Here is a 16,812-nt window from a genome sequence, read left to right on the forward strand (position 1 = left end):
CTTATTTGTCCGAACAAAACAAATCAGCAGTAGGCAAAAAAATGACTAAATGGATCATAATTCACTAAATGAACATCATGTTGTGTTGAAGAAGACTTGAGACTAGAGACTGAGACCATAAACTCATGTTTACAACGTTTACTGAGGGAATAAATCAAGAGAGAAGTAGAGTCATTTCCTCATAGACGTCTATGGGAGCAGAGGAGTCGCCCCCTGCTGGTCACTACAGAGAAGTAGAGTCATTTCCTCATAGACGTCTATGGGAGCAGAGGAGTCGCCCCCTGCTGGTCACTACAGAGAAGTAGAGTCATTTCCTCATAGACGTCTATGGGAGCAGAGGAGTCGCCCCCTGCTGGTCACTACAGAGAAGTAGAGTCATTTCCTCATAGACGTCTATGGGAGCAGAGGAGTCGCCCCCTGCTGGTCACTACAGAGAAGTAGAGTCATTTCCTCATAGACGTCTATGGGAGCAGAGGAGTCGCCCCCTGCTGGTCACTACAGAGAAGTAGAGTCATTTCCTCATAGACGTCTATGGGAGCAGAGGAGTCGCCCCCTGCTGGTCACTACAGAGAAGTAGAGTCATTTCCTCATAGACGTCTATGGGAGCAGAGGAGTCGCCCCCTGCTGGTCACTACAGAGAAGTAGAGTCATTTCCTCATAGACGTCTATGGGAGCAGAGGAGTCGCCCCCTGCTGGTCACTACAGAGAAGTAGAGTCATTTCCTCATAGACGTCTATGGGAGCAGAGGAGTCGCCCCCTGCTGGTCACTACAGAGAAGTAGAGTCATTTCCTCATAGACGTCTATGGGAGCAGAGGAGTCGCCCCCTGCTGGTCACTACAGAGAAGTAGAGTCATTTCCTCATAGACGTCTATGGGAGCAGAGGAGTCGCCCCCTGCTGGTCACTACAGAGAAGTAGAGTCATTTCCTCATAGACGTCTATGGGAGCAGAGGAGTCGCCCCCTGCTGGTCACTACAGAGAAGTAGAGTCATTTCCTCATAGACGTCTATGGGAGCAGAGGAGTCGCCCCCTGCTGGTCACTACAGAGAAGTAGAGTCATTTCCTCATAGACGTCTATGGGAGCAGAGGAGTCGCCCCCTGCTGGTCACTACAGAGAAGTAGAGTCATTTCCTCATAGACGTCTATGGGAGCAGAGGAGTCGCCCCCTGCTGGTCACTACACAGGATGCAGCTTTAACTCATGACGCTCTGTATTCATTTTGAGTGAAGAAATAAATTGTTGTGCCAGTGAACTCAACACTAACAATGTTTTGTTTATTTACCTGGTTACATTTATAAGTTTTAACTAGTTGAATTCTAACTACCGTCAGAGTCTCCATCCTCAGGTTACCTGGACGACCTTCCGTCCTCCTACAAAACAGTATTTGACAAAATACAAAGTAACAATTCAAGTAACGACTTCACAGGAGGAAAAACGTCTCATTTTCTGTTAAAGCGACGACTTGTGTTCAAAGTGTGACAGAAACGTCTCACGTCAGATCAAAGACTCGTCCCTCGCGTCCTTTTCAAAGTTCTCTCAACCTCCGTTTGAACCCAGGACGAGATCCCTGGAGATCGGTTCTCTCGTGAGAACAAACCTTTTAAACCCTCATGTGTCCCTGCTGGCCGTCGTCCATCGGCGCTATCAGAGCTCATCACGCCTCCTCAGCAAACATGTCTCCGTCTCTGTGGTGAAACACTTTTTACTGCCCCCCCTATAATAAACTTTATGACGCTCTCATTACGCTCTGTTTACCCAAAAATGAGCCAGGAACAGAGCGGTTGCTCTTCACGACGTGGACCTTCTCTCTTTGTGCTGTTTGGTAGAGATGTCATGATGTCTCCTCTGTGGCAAAAAACATTTCCTCACATTGTCATAGATCTGAAGATCAATGACTTCTGCCACGGTGAGCAAAGGCTGTGAGGAATATTGTGTTCACATCAAACTGATTTATTTACACAAACAATCACAACGAGGATTTGTTGTGAATTTGAATGTAATCCCTGAAATTACAAGGTCAGATTTTAGGGTGAAAATGTCCCTAGTTGGTTAAAATGTTAAATGCCTGTGAACTCAGAGTAAATCTCAGTGAAAAAGGACCCGGGGGGGTGATGTTCAAAGTCTTTTTTTCACGGTCGTCATGGCAACCGGTTTTCTTGCACCTGGAACAAATAGACCTGCAGAACTATTCTGACCCGATGTGTTCGGCAGGCCGAGGTTTGGATGTTTCTTGTTGGCATGATGTCCATTTAGTTAATGATGGTCCATTCAGAGTCAAACGGGGCGGGCATTACGGCGGGGCTACACGCTGATTGACAGGTCTCCACCAGGTCTCCACCAGGTCTCCACAGGTCTCCACAGGTCTCCACCAGGTCTCCACCAGGTCTCCACAGGTCTCCACCAGGTCTCCACCAGGTCTCCACCAGGTCTCCACCATGCATTGTCACTACGTCCTCCTCAGTCATAAAATGGTCACCGATTCATAAAAAAACAAGACCAAAATCGCCAAACTCAAGTCTTCAAAACATCCGTTGACAAACCAACGACTGACGTCACCATGACTGCGTCCACTTTACGGCCCGTGGTTGCGATGGATGAACAGGATCGTCATGGCAACCAGTACAACAACTGCACTGACGGCTTTTTCACACCTGAAATGACCTGAACCGCGGTTCAATTCTGATTCAGAGTCCAAATTCTTTTTTGGGGGCCGAGGTTTGAATATTTGATCTGGGGAGGATTTCACACCTATAGATTTGTTTTGGCTCAAACCTCCAAAAGGTCTGGACTGAACCAGGAAGCGAATAAGCACAACTTATGGTTGTCATTTTGGTAGTTATGGAATTTTCAGGAGAATCAAATGTTGAGAACAGTGACGGGTTTCAGGACAAAGGTTCACTATTCAGTGGTGAAATATAATCAAATCGACCGGACTTGATTAGTTATATCGAGCTCTGAGGCTCGGAGGTGCTTTCGGCTTTGTGTGTCTAATGTGTTTAGATTATTTTATGGTTCGCATATCTGCCATCATTCCACTTATTATGAGTGAATCCAGTGGAGCTGGAAGCGTCTTTGCTTCAACCGTCTTCATACTGAACTCTATAAACCGTAAAGTGGTTTTCATTTGGTTCCATTACTGCACAACAATTAGGTCGACTTTCACTTTAATCAATAATCATCATCCAAAACAGCTGATATTTACTATTATTTCCCCCCAATGTCAAGTGTAATTAAACGTTGGATTGTTTAAGGTGCCAATGAAGCTGTTAAACACAAACTCGAGGTCCAGTTTAAGTAACTGATGTGTTCAAAGGTTTATACGACAATAAAACTCTTCACACTTGTTGGTCGTGTTTTATTGGCCAATGATGAGTTGTGTGTCGCAGCAGAAGTCCAGCCAGGTTCTCTTTGGTTGGTGACTCTGGCACCACTTTGAGAAGGTCCAAATATCTCCTCCACACTTTTCTTCACCACGTTTCCTTTGTGCAGAGTTCTAGGTTGTATTCTACACACAGACATTCTACACACAGACATTCTACACACAGTTGATGGGAACAGGAGTTGTGGGTTGTTGTGGCGCAGCGGTGGAGAAGGAACCTCAAGGTTGTTGGTTTGAGTCCAGGTTCAAATGTAATGAAAGTCACTTTGTATAAAAGCGTCAGATAAATTACATTTAATGTAAAGAGTTAATTGACAGTTTGTTATATTTACTCTTGATAGCTTTCACAGGATCTATTGTATTTCTTTAAATAAATGTTTGCTATAGTCATTTTCATCCACTTGATTCCCATTCAGTTCATGAGTGTATAATTATAACTGTCACACCGGTTTAAGAGCAAAAGTTGTTTGTTTTCAGCCGAATGGTAAAAACAAGCAAATGTTAAGTAAGGTCACGTGACACCTTCCTGTGATAAGAGCCAATAAAGGAAGCATTAAAGCACTAAATCATTACTCATTGTACCGTTAAACCCTCCTTTCTCTTAGCGAGCGAGCGAGCGAACCACCGAACTGAAAAACGTGAGTCCTCGACCCAACAAGTGATGTCAAACCGTTTGACAAATATCGTTAATGATGAATCACACTGTATGAGTTTTATTGCTCTGATCTGACCATAGAGCAGGGTTTATTTTAGGGCGGAGCTACCTCGTGATTGACAGGTCTCAGGAAGAAACGAGTTGGCGCCGCCGTCCGCCCACAGCGAGTGACCACACGGTGAAAACGATCACTTCTCGTGTACGAACGAATCCCCAAATCCAACTCAAGTTCAAGATGGCCGATCACGTCTCCATCGGCGAGACTGATGTGGGAGGACAGACGGAGCCAGAGGGACAAAGGTCTGAGGACACACACACACACACACACACACACACACACACACACACACACACACGGCAGCAGATAGCAGTATCCAGAGCTCTGTTTGCCAAACGTTCCTCATCGCCCTTTGGACACCACACCTCAACTGCTGCAGCAACCGTGTGTGTGTGTGTGTGTGTGTGTGTGTGTGTGTGTGTGTGTGTGTGTGTGTGTGTGTGTGTGTGTGTGTGTGTGTGTGTGTGTGTGTGTTTCAACGTTCTCGTCTTCAGACACACTTTGAAAAAGTAAAGAAATGTAAAGTTTGTTAAAACTTGAAACAATGTTAATCAGCTGATTTGACTTTTTAACGTCTTTAGAAATCATCTTTTCCTTCAACAACTTCAGCAATAACGAAAACATCCTGAATAAATGTCTAAAGGAACGAGGCTCGGGGATGATAGTGACCACTGGGGTCAAATGTTTGAAAGACTTCGCTTTAACTAGTAAGTTTAATTAGTTGAGCTAATTTGAAAAAATGGGGCGAGCTCACTTCTTGAAGAAAAGAAACAAATGTAGTTTTTATTTAACATGACTTCCCAGCATGCATCGCTTCGGACTTTAACCACAGACTTTTCTCTCGTAGTTCGATGAAACCGGACAAGATGGAAACTCGCTGTCTGTCTTTAATACATTTGAAATGAAGTCACAGACACTTAAAGCTCATTTTTTTTTACAAATGATAATTATTAATATCAAGGTGATAAAGTTTTGTGGCTGAGATCAAAATCATGTACATTAACATTTTGGGTTTGTGACGCAAGAATAGAATAGAAGATATAATGAAATACTCATTCACTTTACTGTAGTTAAAGTACTACACTGGAATACTACAGTACAATGAAAAAATACTGCATCCAAAACATTACATCTGATGTTTTTGCTGCAATAAAGTTTACGTTATATTGTATTTTAAGTCTGTTGTGTTTGGGTGGAAGTTTAATCAATAAGAGCATCACATGTAAAGAGTATTTTCAGACTGGCAGTGATACTTTTACTTCAGTAAAGGTGAAGACTTTGCTCACCAGGACACAAGTTCAATTTGTACAAGTGCGTTGAACATCTGGAACACACTCAACATGTGTTCCATCATTCAACAAAGTTTTATTCAAATGAACAGTAGCATATGTTTCATTTTTCATTGTAAGGGGACGTACTCAGCGATTCCCTCGTTGGCACCTGAAGAGACTCGCTGCTAGAGGAGAAGTGTAACCATGGTAACCAGTGCCAACCAACAGCTACACCTTAATGCATTCTGCGTAGTGACCAGCAGGGGGCGACTTCTCTGCTCCCATAGACGTCTATGAGGAAATGACTCTACTTCTCTGTAGTGACCAGCAGGGGGCGACTCCTCTGCTCCCATAGACGTCTATGAGGAAATGACTCTACTTCTCTGTAGTGACCAGCAGGGGGCGACTCCTCTGCTCCCATAGACGTCTATGAGGAAATGACTCTACTTCTCTGTAGTGACCAGCAGGGGGCGACTCCTCTGCTCCCATAGACGTCTATGAGGAAATGACTCTACTTCTCTGTAGTGACCAGCAGGGGGCGACTTCTCTGCTCCCATAGACGTCTATGAGGAAATGACTCTACTTCTCTCTTGATTTATTCCCTCAGTAAACGTTGTAAACATGAGTTCATGGTCTCAGTCTCGAGTTTCAAGTCTTCAATGATGTTCATTTAGTGAATGATGGTCCATTTAGAGTCAAACAGGCCATAAAGCAGGGGACGCTTTAGGGCGGGGCTACACGCTCGCTAACGTTACTACGTCACTGTCAAACCTCATTTTAGCCATGACAACTTATTGAAATTTGTGGTCAGAACATTGAACCTTTTATATCCAACGTTCTAAGTTAATTGCAGTTGGTTTTCTGAAGTTTGTTCCCAATGCAAAGGACTCGATGAGCCTTCATGGCTGCAGACAATTCTTCTTAAAGAAGCAGAATGGGTGTGGTTTTAAAAATGCATCATCAAATAAAACACATACATCTGGAAATTGGATTCACCCTGATACTCCTCTTTTCTTTAAGTAGCTTTAGAGTTAAAGAACCAACACGTTTTACACACTGTCTCACAGCATCTTACATCTTTCATTCAATTTTGCTTTAGATAATTATTTATACATATATATTTATATATATATGTATATATTTTGTTGGTAGAGGAAACACTGTGTATATATACATATATATCATTAATTGTATATATATATATATATATATATATATATATATATATATATATATATATATATATATATATATATTTATTTATCTGTCATTCTGAGATCTGAGATTAAAGACGAGCGGAGCAACAAAATGACTTTTTTAAATCCCAACTCGTGGCTCAGAGTTTGGTCCGAACAGTCTGACCATGTGGGGAAGGTTCCTCGGTTCCTCTCAGCGACGGGGGGGTGAGGGAACCTGGGGGGTCTTTGAGAGTCTGACATCAGTCTGAAGTGCTTTCAGTACTCCTCCTTGATGCTCAGAGGCAGGGAGGACGGGGAAACCATCCCGTTGCCACTGCTGCTCGTCACCATGGCGACGCTGCTGCCGCCGTTTCCGTGGAGCAGGACGTCGCTGCCGACCAGTCCGCCGCCGCCGTTGTTGCCACCGGGGGGCGTGGCCGTGGTGGTGGAGGAGGCCGGCTGCTGAAGCTTCTTCTTGTTGATCTTGCGCTCCTTGGCTCGGCGGTTCTGGAACCAGATCTTCACCTGAGGCGAAAAGAAACAAACGTGCTGTTATTCCTACGGTGGGACGTGAGTACCGGCGGTGGAGCAGCCGACGGACGCGCCGCTCGCAGGGCTCAAAATATCTCTATGCCACAAATGTTTACATATACGGGAACAGTCCCTGAAGAACTACAACATCTAAAAGGTTGTTCGGTAGGAACCAACAGGCGGGACGTCGGACGTCCTTCAGAGACGGACCAACGTGTTGACAACGTGACAAACCTGTCTCTCCGAGAGGCCCAGGGTCGTGGCGAGCTCCGCCTTCCTCCTGATGGTGATGTACTTGCTGAAGTGGAACTCCTTCTCCAGCTCTAAGCGCTGGTGGTCGGTGTAAACCACGCGGTACTTGTCTTTAGTCCGCGTCTTTCCGTCTGCAAAGCACAGAATGGGCGTTACGCTGGAATCTGGATCGCAGGCTCGCCGTTGGTTTAAAGACAAAAGCTATTTTGTCTCAAACATGTGACCTTCAGATCATAAGAGACACCAAGGAAGCGAAGAACCGTACTGTTCTCTCAGCTGCTTCAGAAACTACAGAACGTCGACCGTTGGTCAGGAGGATGAAATAAACAGAATGAGGACGTCAACAGGAGAAGAAACATCAACCACCAAAGGCGGACAACGTAAACTACATAAAACGTTTCCTCACAGGAGACGCTTTAGGGCGGGGCTACGCACTGATTGACAGGTCTCTAACAGAGACGTATATGGCGTCTCTACGTCCTTATGGTCGATTACTGTTCAACTTAAGCCGTAATGAGTCTGGCGACAGTGAACACCTGACAGAGTCACCTGTGGGACGGAAACACGTCCAACAGGACGTCTGAGCAGAAAGTGACTAAAGACACAAACACTAAATCACACCAGCTGGGAGTCCAGGTGTAGTATTTTATATGTGTTATAAAACGTCTCAGGTCGCTGTGCGGATGTGCGTCCTCGCTGGATATCTCCTGTATTCAAATACTCAGACATGCCTGGTTTGATTTGCATGAACTGGCTGGTTATCATCCTCTACTCACGTGGGGTCAAAACTCATTCAACTCAACATCACTCAAGTTTTGAAGTTCAAATGTGGTGGAAATCCTTGAAGTTTTCACACACAAATGCTGAATTTTGATTTGTGTGAGAGATGAGAAGTCGCAGAGGATACGATTTAAAACCTGAAAGAAACCTCTGATCATTTTAGGGGAACTTTGTGCTTCAAGAAAATAATAAAAATCAATGACCAGTTTTAACTTCCTCATTGACTTTTGCACCAACGATTCCGATTGTTTGGACCTTCTTCTGCAAAGCTTCTCGTCTGACTGGATCCAGAGTTTGAGACGTGGTGAAGAGAGTTCTCCACAGAACACGATGTAACCTCGCCTGCTGCAGCTATACACACATTTCCCCATGGGCATGAATAAAGTATACTAGTATACTATCTTTCTATCCCTTTATTAAAATGTCTATTTTCCAGTGTAATTCTTTGGGAAAGTATTTTGAGGCTTTCACGACCCAACAGACCAGGAAGTGACCATGAACTGTGAAAGTGGACGTAGTCGTGGTGACGTCACGTTTTTTGGATTAACTGGAGTTCATCGTAGCCATTATGGAGGAAAACCAGTAAACAAGAAGTGATCGAAAAGGACTGAGGAGGACGTAGACGTGTTTACAACGTTTACTGAGGGAATAAATCAAGAGAGAAGTAGAGTCATTTCCTCATAGACGTCTATGGGAGCAGAGGAGTCGCCCCCTGCTGGTCACTACAGAGAAGTAGAGTCATTTCCTCATAGACGTCTATGGGAGCAGAGGAGTCGCCCCCTGCTGGTCACTACAGAGAAGTAGAGTCATTTCCTCATAGACGTCTATGGGAGCAGAGGAGTCGCCCCCTGCTGGTCACTACAGAGAAGTAGAGTCATTTCCTCATAGACGTCTATGGGAGCAGAGGAGTCGCCCCCTGCTGGTCACTACACAGAATGCAGCTTCACCTCATGACGCTTTAGCTTCACCCGGCAGATTTAGAAGTAATACACAGTTGTATTAGGAAGTATAAGGAAGTTGTATTTATAGAATTTGACCGCCATGAAAACTTTGCTCGGAGTCGGTTGATCTTCTTGATATGAACAAACAAGAACAGACGTAAACAAGTCAACAAGAAAACAGATTACTTATGAATGAGCTGTGTAAATGTCCAAAGAATTAACATATTATACGTTTCCTTAAAGAGCATCCATTCGTATCTCATCTTATGAAACAAGTACACGAGTGTTTTCTGCTTCATGCAGTATTAGTACATGAGTTCTCTGCTTCATGCAGTATTAGTACATGAGTTCTCTGCTTCATGCAGTATTAGTACATGAGTTCTCTGCTTCATGCAGTATTAGTACATGAGTGTTCTCTGCTTCATGCAGTATTAGTACATGAGTTCTCTGCTTAATGCAGTATTAGTACATGAGTGTTCTCTGCTTTGTGAAGCATCCGTGTGTCTTTAACACGCTCTGATTCAACATTAACTCTAAACACACAACGTCTTCAATAAGTGATGCGTCTCCGTCTTTAAACACACACGCGTCCTCTAATGAGTCACCGGGTTGAAGCTCAAACAGTCTGGTTTGGGGGGACATCTGTCCGGGGGGCTCGTCTCTGCCGCGTTCGTTGGAAAGTTGAAAACAAAAAGCTCTTCCCAGAGATGGAGCGCTTTGCCCAGCCATGCTAGCTGCTTCCCCCTGCCTCCATTCGTTATGCTAAGCTAAGCTACGCTAAGCCCACCGCCTGTCTCATCCGAAGACAATTTTGAAGACGTGACTTTGATTCATGTCTATATTTCAATCGTTTTTTGTACAATAAAAAACTTGATTCATTTTAAAACCTGTTTTGTTTTGTAGTTTCTTCTCAAAATGAACCGACAGCGTTCAGATCAAACGTCGGTCTCGGTTTTGTCTGAATAAAGTTCTGCGTTGGTACAAAGTGTCGCGATCTGTGAGGGAAGTGACACGAACGATGCTCTGCGTCATGCAATACAAGTACACAAGTATTCTCAGGTCATGCAATACAAGTACACAAGTATTCTCAGGTCATGCAATACAAGTACACAAGTATTCTCAGGTCATGCAATACAAGTACACAAGTATTCTCAGGTCATGCAATACAAGTACACAAGTATTCTCAGGTCATGCAATATTTTTAGTAAAATAGGAAACAAACATATTAAATAAGTTTGGTTTGATTCTATTTCTCACAATTTTGTGCTTCTGTTTCTCTCAACTTCCTGGTTCATCTCATTTAAAAAATAACTTTTCGAACGTTCATCCTGTGACGTCATATTCACGTCAAATATGTCAAATATGTCAAATATGTCATCCATTTGTCTCTTTGTCCATGAAGTCCATGGGTGAAAAGTTGTAACTATTTCAAATGACTTTTCTATTAATCGACCTGCGCATCGGGATCACACACACACACACACACACACACACACACACACACACACACGCACGCACACACACACACGCACCCACGCACACACACACACACACACGCGCGCGTCGCGCTTCACACACTTCAAAGTGCAGACAGTCTTGTGAGCTCTTGTCTTGTCCGCCCAGAGACGCGGGGGGTCATTAGCATCACAAGGGCTTCACGCCGCCTCCAAACCGGCTTCACACGTCTGACCCCCCCGGTGGGAACCAGCACAGCAAACCATCAATATCGGCATATTTCACCCGGCGTATGTTATTATTTTTGTAATATTGTGAAGATGATCGATTGTTTAAAGGAGGTTTCAGTTTGATCTCAATTTTGCAAAAACACCAGCGGAGAGAAAAGTACTTTAAGTATTCAGAGAAATAATCAAATAATAATAGAATTTAAAAATCACAAAATATTGTGATACAACAAACTAAATATCTATAATACACGACTATTAACTAATGATTCATTCCTTATTATGAAACGATTTACAGGCTTATTGTTCCCTCCCTTAAATATCATATGATTTAAAACTGATCATATCAAGTGTTTAATTGCATAAATATTCGGTGTTTGGAAAATCGAGAATAAGAGCAAATCTTGAATGAATAAAACTTCTGTTTTAAGTGTCTCACTAATTAAAACCTTTTAAATATCATCACGCATGCAGGTAAAATATTGCGAGGTGTCAGATGAATAATTAGAAATTAGAAATGTGTTTTCTTTTTAACGGGCCTTTGCATTTGGCTGTTAATAAACGAGTATTAAAGATGGAGTTTGATATCGAGCCCTACTTGGGTTGGAGGGCGGCGCAGAGCTGCGTCGCATCCAGTCGTAGTGGTTCCTCCTCTGCGGGGATCCGGGGCACAGCGGCCCCGCAGACGCGTTCATGGACGCGCTCATCAGCCCGGACTGTCCACCGAAGTCCGGCGGGCTGAAGCCCAGCGCGGAGGGGCCCACCGCGGAGGCCGCGGGCCCCCCGACCGCGGCGGCCACCGCCGTGTAGTGGTGCGACGACCAGTCGTCCCGGGCGGGCGGAGGAGGCGGCGGGTAGGCCGAGCTCCACCCGCCGGGGCCCGCGACCGCCTGCTGCGCTGACAGGGAGTCGGAGGCGAGGCCGTGGTGCGGGTGGTGCGGGTGGTGCGGGTGGTACCCGAAGTCCGAGTACTGTGGCGGGCCCGGAAAGCCCTGCGGGCTGAGGCCCGCGTGGCGGGCCCCCGGGTTCTGGTGCGGGTACATGGTGGGGTCCTTGTCCAGCTGCAGGTAGCTCACGTACATCTTCCCAGGTGAGGGGACTCCCTCTGCATACTGCGGATCCAGCTTCTCTCACCTGCCCGACAGGTAAAGTGAGCCTGGCTGTCTCTCTCTCTCTCTCCACCTGTCCCCCCCCTCTCCCTCTCCCTCTCCCTCTCTCTCTCCCTCCCTCCCTCCCTCTCTCTCTCTCTCTCTCTCTCTCCCTCTCTCTCTCTCCCTCTCTCTCTCTCTCTCTCTCTCTCTCACGCACACTTTTACTGCTCTTATCTCCTCCTCCTCCTCAGTGTCACCACACATGAACCACCTGTCACCTCTTTTAGGAGCCCCCCCCCCCCCCCCCCCCCTCCGGCCCGCAGTCTCCTCTATCGGACCACATTTGCATCACAGTCCGCTGCTGCATTTCAAAGGCCGCCATCAAAGCGACGGACGGACTTACAAATGGAAGGAAGGAAGGAGGGAAGGAGGGAAGGAGGGAAGGAAGGAAGGAAGGAGGGAAGCAGGGAAGGAGGAAAGGAGGGAAGGAGGGTGGGAAGGAGGGAAGGAAGGAGGGAAGGAGAAATGGAAGAAAGGAGAAAACCCTCATGTATTAATTCATAATAATTTATTATACATTAAATCTACTCCCGTAGACTCACTTCTGCACTTTCTGTGTATATATGTTGAATGTTAAATAGTGCTTATTGTAATAATAATACAATAATAATAACAATGCCAATATTAATATAAAAAATAAACAGACAAAACAGAAATATCAAGAAAATATGAGCTTCAATTTGTTAAAAACTATTGACGAATCCAACCAACGAACATCTCAAACTGTTTAGTTGATTTATGTTTTAGATCGTTTACATATTGGATGAATTTATTAAGACACTAATAAGTTGAAGAAGAGTCAACAAAAACGTTCAAAATTTCACAAATTATTTTTTTTAATCTGAGGAATGAAAAGTAATAAAATAAATGCTTATGAACATTAAAACATATGACACGTATTGTATTTGTATGGTACTGAGGTACACGCCCTTTGACCTGCATTTACTTGAACAGTACAATTGTGAATAATGTGTTTTTTTTTAAATATGACTAAAGGTTTTTTCGTATGTGTTGTACAATAGGAGGACTCAGATTTGTTATTAAAATTATTATTTTAGTTTCACATTTTTAACCTCACACGTTTTATATATCAATTTATACGGTTTTATTAGTTGATCCTTTATTAATATGCGATTGTTTTATATGACACATTTCCACATTTTCAAAATCAAATTACTTCCTCTTTACATTTAATTCCCTTTTTTGATTTGTTGTGTTGTCAACTGAAAAAAAGGTTTCCTTTCATTTATGAAAGAAGTAATACATTTAAATATAGAAGATGATAGAAGATGAAATATAAAAACACTAATATGAATGAAGAGGTTTATAGATCTTTAAACAAAACACCTCAAAAGTAATAAAAGTTCCCCAATGCCAGAACTATTTATTAATTTCCGTATTATTAATGGTGATAATAAAGTATAATAATAATAGCACCAGCGGTAATAATAATGGTAATATTAGTGGTAGTAATAGCAATAATACTGATAATAATACAATCATTATAAGTATAGTAATGGTAACTATAGAAATACTAATAAAATCAATAATACATGTAGTTTCATGTTTGTATCTAAAAAGAATATTCACAAGTTTTACTGCTTGTGTCAAAGTGAGATAAAAACATCCACCTACAGAAGACAATAGATCAATAAAAGGAGACCTTTGTGTAACTACAGGAAGCGGAGAGGTCACCTGAAGGTCAGCAGCTTCCTCTGCATCAGTGACGACACAGAGGAGGCGGAGCCTCACAGCCATTAATTACCGACTGATTATTCTCAAACGACGTCTGACGAACCATCGTTTATCAATTTTACATGATCAATACTTATATTTTATACCTGCTCAGGTACTCTAGAACTCTGCAGGGATAAAACTTCCTTTATGACTCCTCTGTTGATTCCTTATCTGCTCTTTATTCTTTCTTTCCTGCATGAGGAGTTAAAACTGCTCCTGGATCGGATCTGCGATGAAGAATCTGGTCTCAGTATTTATTACTTTACCTGTAAAACAGAACGTTAACACACTAAGAAACAATGGCGTCTTAATAAAGCTCAGAAGGTTTATTGCAATTGCTTTTTTTACTTTTACTTTAGGTTGAGGTGAGGTTTAAAAAGTAGAACTTACTAAAGATACATCCTGCAGCACCTCCTGCTGGCTGCCTGCTTTAAAACAGTAATACCGTCATTTCAACTTGAGCAGCATACACATATATGTATAAGATTACATACTCGTTTCTTAGTTCATCATATATTGTTTTAATCAACGGCATGATTCCGCTTAAAATATGTTGATATTGATAAATGAAATGAATAAAACAGTTATAAGTCATAATACATTATTAAAACATAAAAGAGAGAATAATAATAAGAAATAAGTTCAATAACGCTAATGATACATGAAATACAGCTGTAATGTATTAAAATCAAATAATAACAAACACAAGTAAAAGAACAATGGAACAAAATCTTTACAATATGACCAAAATGTACATATTTATATGGATTTACGGAGAATGGTTCTGGGTGTAATGACGCTGCGCCGCCGCGTCTCACCAGCAGGGGCGCTCCACGGAGGTCAGCTGTCTGAGCTGCTCACTCTGAACCACAGAAGAAGACGCCGAGGAAGCCGCGGGGGGAAATACAAAATGTCTGCTCCGAAAAGCATCCCGAAAGACGCTCAGGTATCACGTCCGCGTCGTCTGTGCACCGCGCGTCACTGCGGCGGCGCTTCAACGAATGCCGCCGTCACAGTGAACGAACCGCGCGGCTGTTTGTACCCGTTAGCTTGCAGGCTAACGTTAGCGACGGATTACCGATCACAACATTAGCACAAAGCTAGCATGTTATCCTAGCTGGACGCTAGCGGCTAAGTGTAAACACGTAAAGTTGTACTTGTGTCGCTAAATGTTAGTGATAAACTGAAGGAGCACGTGTCTCTGCAGGTGATGATCCAGATCCTGAAGGACATGGGGATCACGGACTACGAGCCCCGGGTCATCAACCAGATGCTGGAGTTCACCTACAGTGAGTAACCGAGCGCTTCCCCAGCGGGCACCGCGCGGCCCGTCGCCCGCTCCTCACTTCGCCCGCTCCTCTCCTCAGGATACGTGACGACCATCATCGAGGACGCCAAGATCTACGCCACGCACGCCAAGAAGTCCAGCGTGGACGCCGACGACATCAAACTGGCGATCCAGTGCCGCATGGACCAGTCGTTCACCTCGCCGCCGCCGCGAGACGTGAGCGCCTCGCGTTTGAATGATCACGATCGATATGATTGAACTGATTGGGATTAAACATGCGACGAGTGACCTTCTGTAGTAGCTGGTTTGGCCGCCAGGCGGCGCCTCCTGCGGCCTGTTGACCGAGAAACTGACGGTTCCTGCTTGTTTATTAATAAGCTTCCTCTTTGATCAGTTCCTGTTGGAAGTTGCGCGGCAAAAGAACCAGACCCCCCTTCCTCTGATCAAACCGTACACGGGTCCCCGCCTCCCCCCGGACCGCTACTGCCTCACGGCGCCCAACTACCGCCTGAAGACCGCGCAGAAGAAGGTACCATCAAGTCTTCTCCTCTACCTCCATCTTCTCCTCCTACGACCTTCTCAATGCGTCCCTTGTTCCAGGTGTCCTCGGCAGGCGGCCGGATGTCGGTGCCCCGGCTCAGCGTCGGCAGCGTCTCCAGCAGGCCGAGCACGCCGACCCTCGGTGAGTCCACAGAAGTGTGGCGTGAGCCGTGTGCCGTGACCCGTGTGCTCTGACCCATGTGATCCGGCCCGTGTGCTCCACAGGGACCCCGTCTCTGCAGTCCGTGTCCACTAAGGTGGGCGCCCCGGTGTCTCTGACGGGTCAGAGGTTCACGGTTCAGATCCCAGCGACGTCGCAGACGGCCGCCACCAAAACCAGTAAGAGCCGTCTCCTCCCAGTCGCCTCTAGAACGTGTTCATGGTTCCATCCAGTCTGCATCAATGCATAAAGCTCAACATCTGGATGGTTTGGGACAAAATAGTTGAATAAAACACACTTTTGATTCCTTCATGGAACCAACAATGTTTAACCTTATCATTATTTTATATTACACCATTTATTAGTTTGTCTATATATATATAAAAACTCTGTTATAATATTGTATTTTATCTATGTGTAGTTATTTTAATTTTAATTAATACATCCTATAATCACAGGTCTTAGATGTTTGGTGTTTTTATGGACAGATATAAATCAATTAAAACTATTTCAGGCATCTTATTAACTGATGACTTGTGTTGCGCTTTATTAAAGGACATATTTTCCGTCTTGAAACATTGAACTTACTTTCAATGAATTCTCTGCTGACTAAAAATGACCTTTTTAAAAGATCAATATGAAGAGTTTGTCAAAGTGAAAATTTCCTAAAGTGTTTTTCTTTATTTCTCTTTAAAAAGTGACAGTTCATAATTTCAGGAGACCCGGCGTCACGTAAACGTGAGAAGACGTTTTAGCTCCTTTCAGCCAATCAGCAGACATTAAATATTTCTTCTCCTCCAGTCACGCCGTCCACGCCCGCCGTCTCCAACGTGCTCATCAACCCGTCTCTGATCGGGTCAAAGAACATCCTCATCACCGCCAACATGGTGACGCAGAGCGGCGACCCGCTGAAGAGGAAGCGCGAAGACGACGACTACGACGCTTTATGACGCAGCGGCTTTTAACACGCACACACACACACACGCGCGCACACACACACACAATCCAACAGGAAGTAGAAGTGAGTTTAACTCGACCAGTCGGACGGATTCAAACACCAGAAGTTCCTCCGATGTTCAATAAACTGTTGAAACATAAACAGCCTCAATGTCGTTTCTGCCTTAAAATAACACAACTAAATGATACAAGTCATAAACTGTTGAAAGGAATCCTAGTATATTATATTATAGTTACACTTTTTAATTGGTAT

General features: G+C 44.1%; 2 protein-coding genes across 2 annotated transcripts; one reads left to right on the plus strand and one right to left on the minus strand.

Annotated features, from left to right (window-relative positions):
* Positions 1-6,348: 6,348 nt before the first annotated feature.
* Positions 6,349-11,958, minus strand: cdx1b (caudal type homeobox 1 b). The gene is made up of 3 exons (XM_040183240.2): positions 11,325-11,958; positions 7,306-7,454; positions 6,349-7,065 (listed from the first exon to the last, which is right to left on the minus strand). Exons 1-3 carry the CDS (start codon positions 11,806-11,808, stop codon positions 6,817-6,819), a joined length of 882 nt encoding a protein of 293 aa, XP_040039174.2. The 5' UTR covers positions 11,809-11,958; the 3' UTR covers positions 6,349-6,816.
* A 1,686-nt stretch (positions 11,959-13,644) lies between these two features.
* On the plus strand, positions 13,645-16,701 carry taf9 (TAF9 RNA polymerase II, TATA box binding protein (TBP)-associated factor). Its single transcript, XM_040183158.2, has 7 exons — positions 13,645-14,560; positions 14,822-14,903; positions 14,982-15,118; positions 15,297-15,431; positions 15,503-15,584; positions 15,668-15,781; positions 16,404-16,701. The coding sequence occupies exons 1-7, from the start codon at positions 14,378-14,380 to the stop codon at positions 16,550-16,552; spliced, it is 882 nt and encodes a 293-aa protein (XP_040039092.2). The 5' UTR covers positions 13,645-14,377; the 3' UTR covers positions 16,553-16,701.
* The last annotated feature ends 111 nt before the right edge of the window (positions 16,702-16,812 follow it).

The sequence above is a fragment of the Gasterosteus aculeatus genome, chromosome 7 (genome assembly GCF_964276395.1).
Source record: "Gasterosteus aculeatus chromosome 7, fGasAcu3.hap1.1, whole genome shotgun sequence".
Taxonomy (NCBI): Eukaryota; Metazoa; Chordata; class Actinopteri; order Perciformes; family Gasterosteidae; genus Gasterosteus; species Gasterosteus aculeatus.

Bases quoted from the DNA above. Each gene is read 5' to 3' on its own strand.
- cdx1b (XM_040183240.2), bottom strand. From the start codon at position 11,808: ATGTACGTGAGCTACCTGCAGCTGGACAAGGACCCCACCATGTACCCG. The intron at 7,455-11,324 runs GTAGGGCTCGAT...TGTGCTTTGCAG, and splicing joins TGCGCCGCCCTCCAACCCAA to ACGGAAAGACGCGGACTAAA. The intron at 7,066-7,305 runs GTTTGTCACGTT...TTTTCGCCTCAG, and splicing joins TGGGCCTCTCGGAGAGACAG to GTGAAGATCTGGTTCCAGAA.
- taf9 (XM_040183158.2), top strand. From the start codon at position 14,378: ATGGATTTACGGAGAATGGTTCTGGGTGTAATGACGCTGCGCCGCCGC. The intron at 15,119-15,296 runs GTGAGCGCCTCG...CTCTTTGATCAG, and splicing joins CCTCGCCGCCGCCGCGAGAC to TTCCTGTTGGAAGTTGCGCG. The intron at 15,782-16,403 runs GTAAGAGCCGTC...CTTCTCCTCCAG, and splicing joins GACGGCCGCCACCAAAACCA to TCACGCCGTCCACGCCCGCC.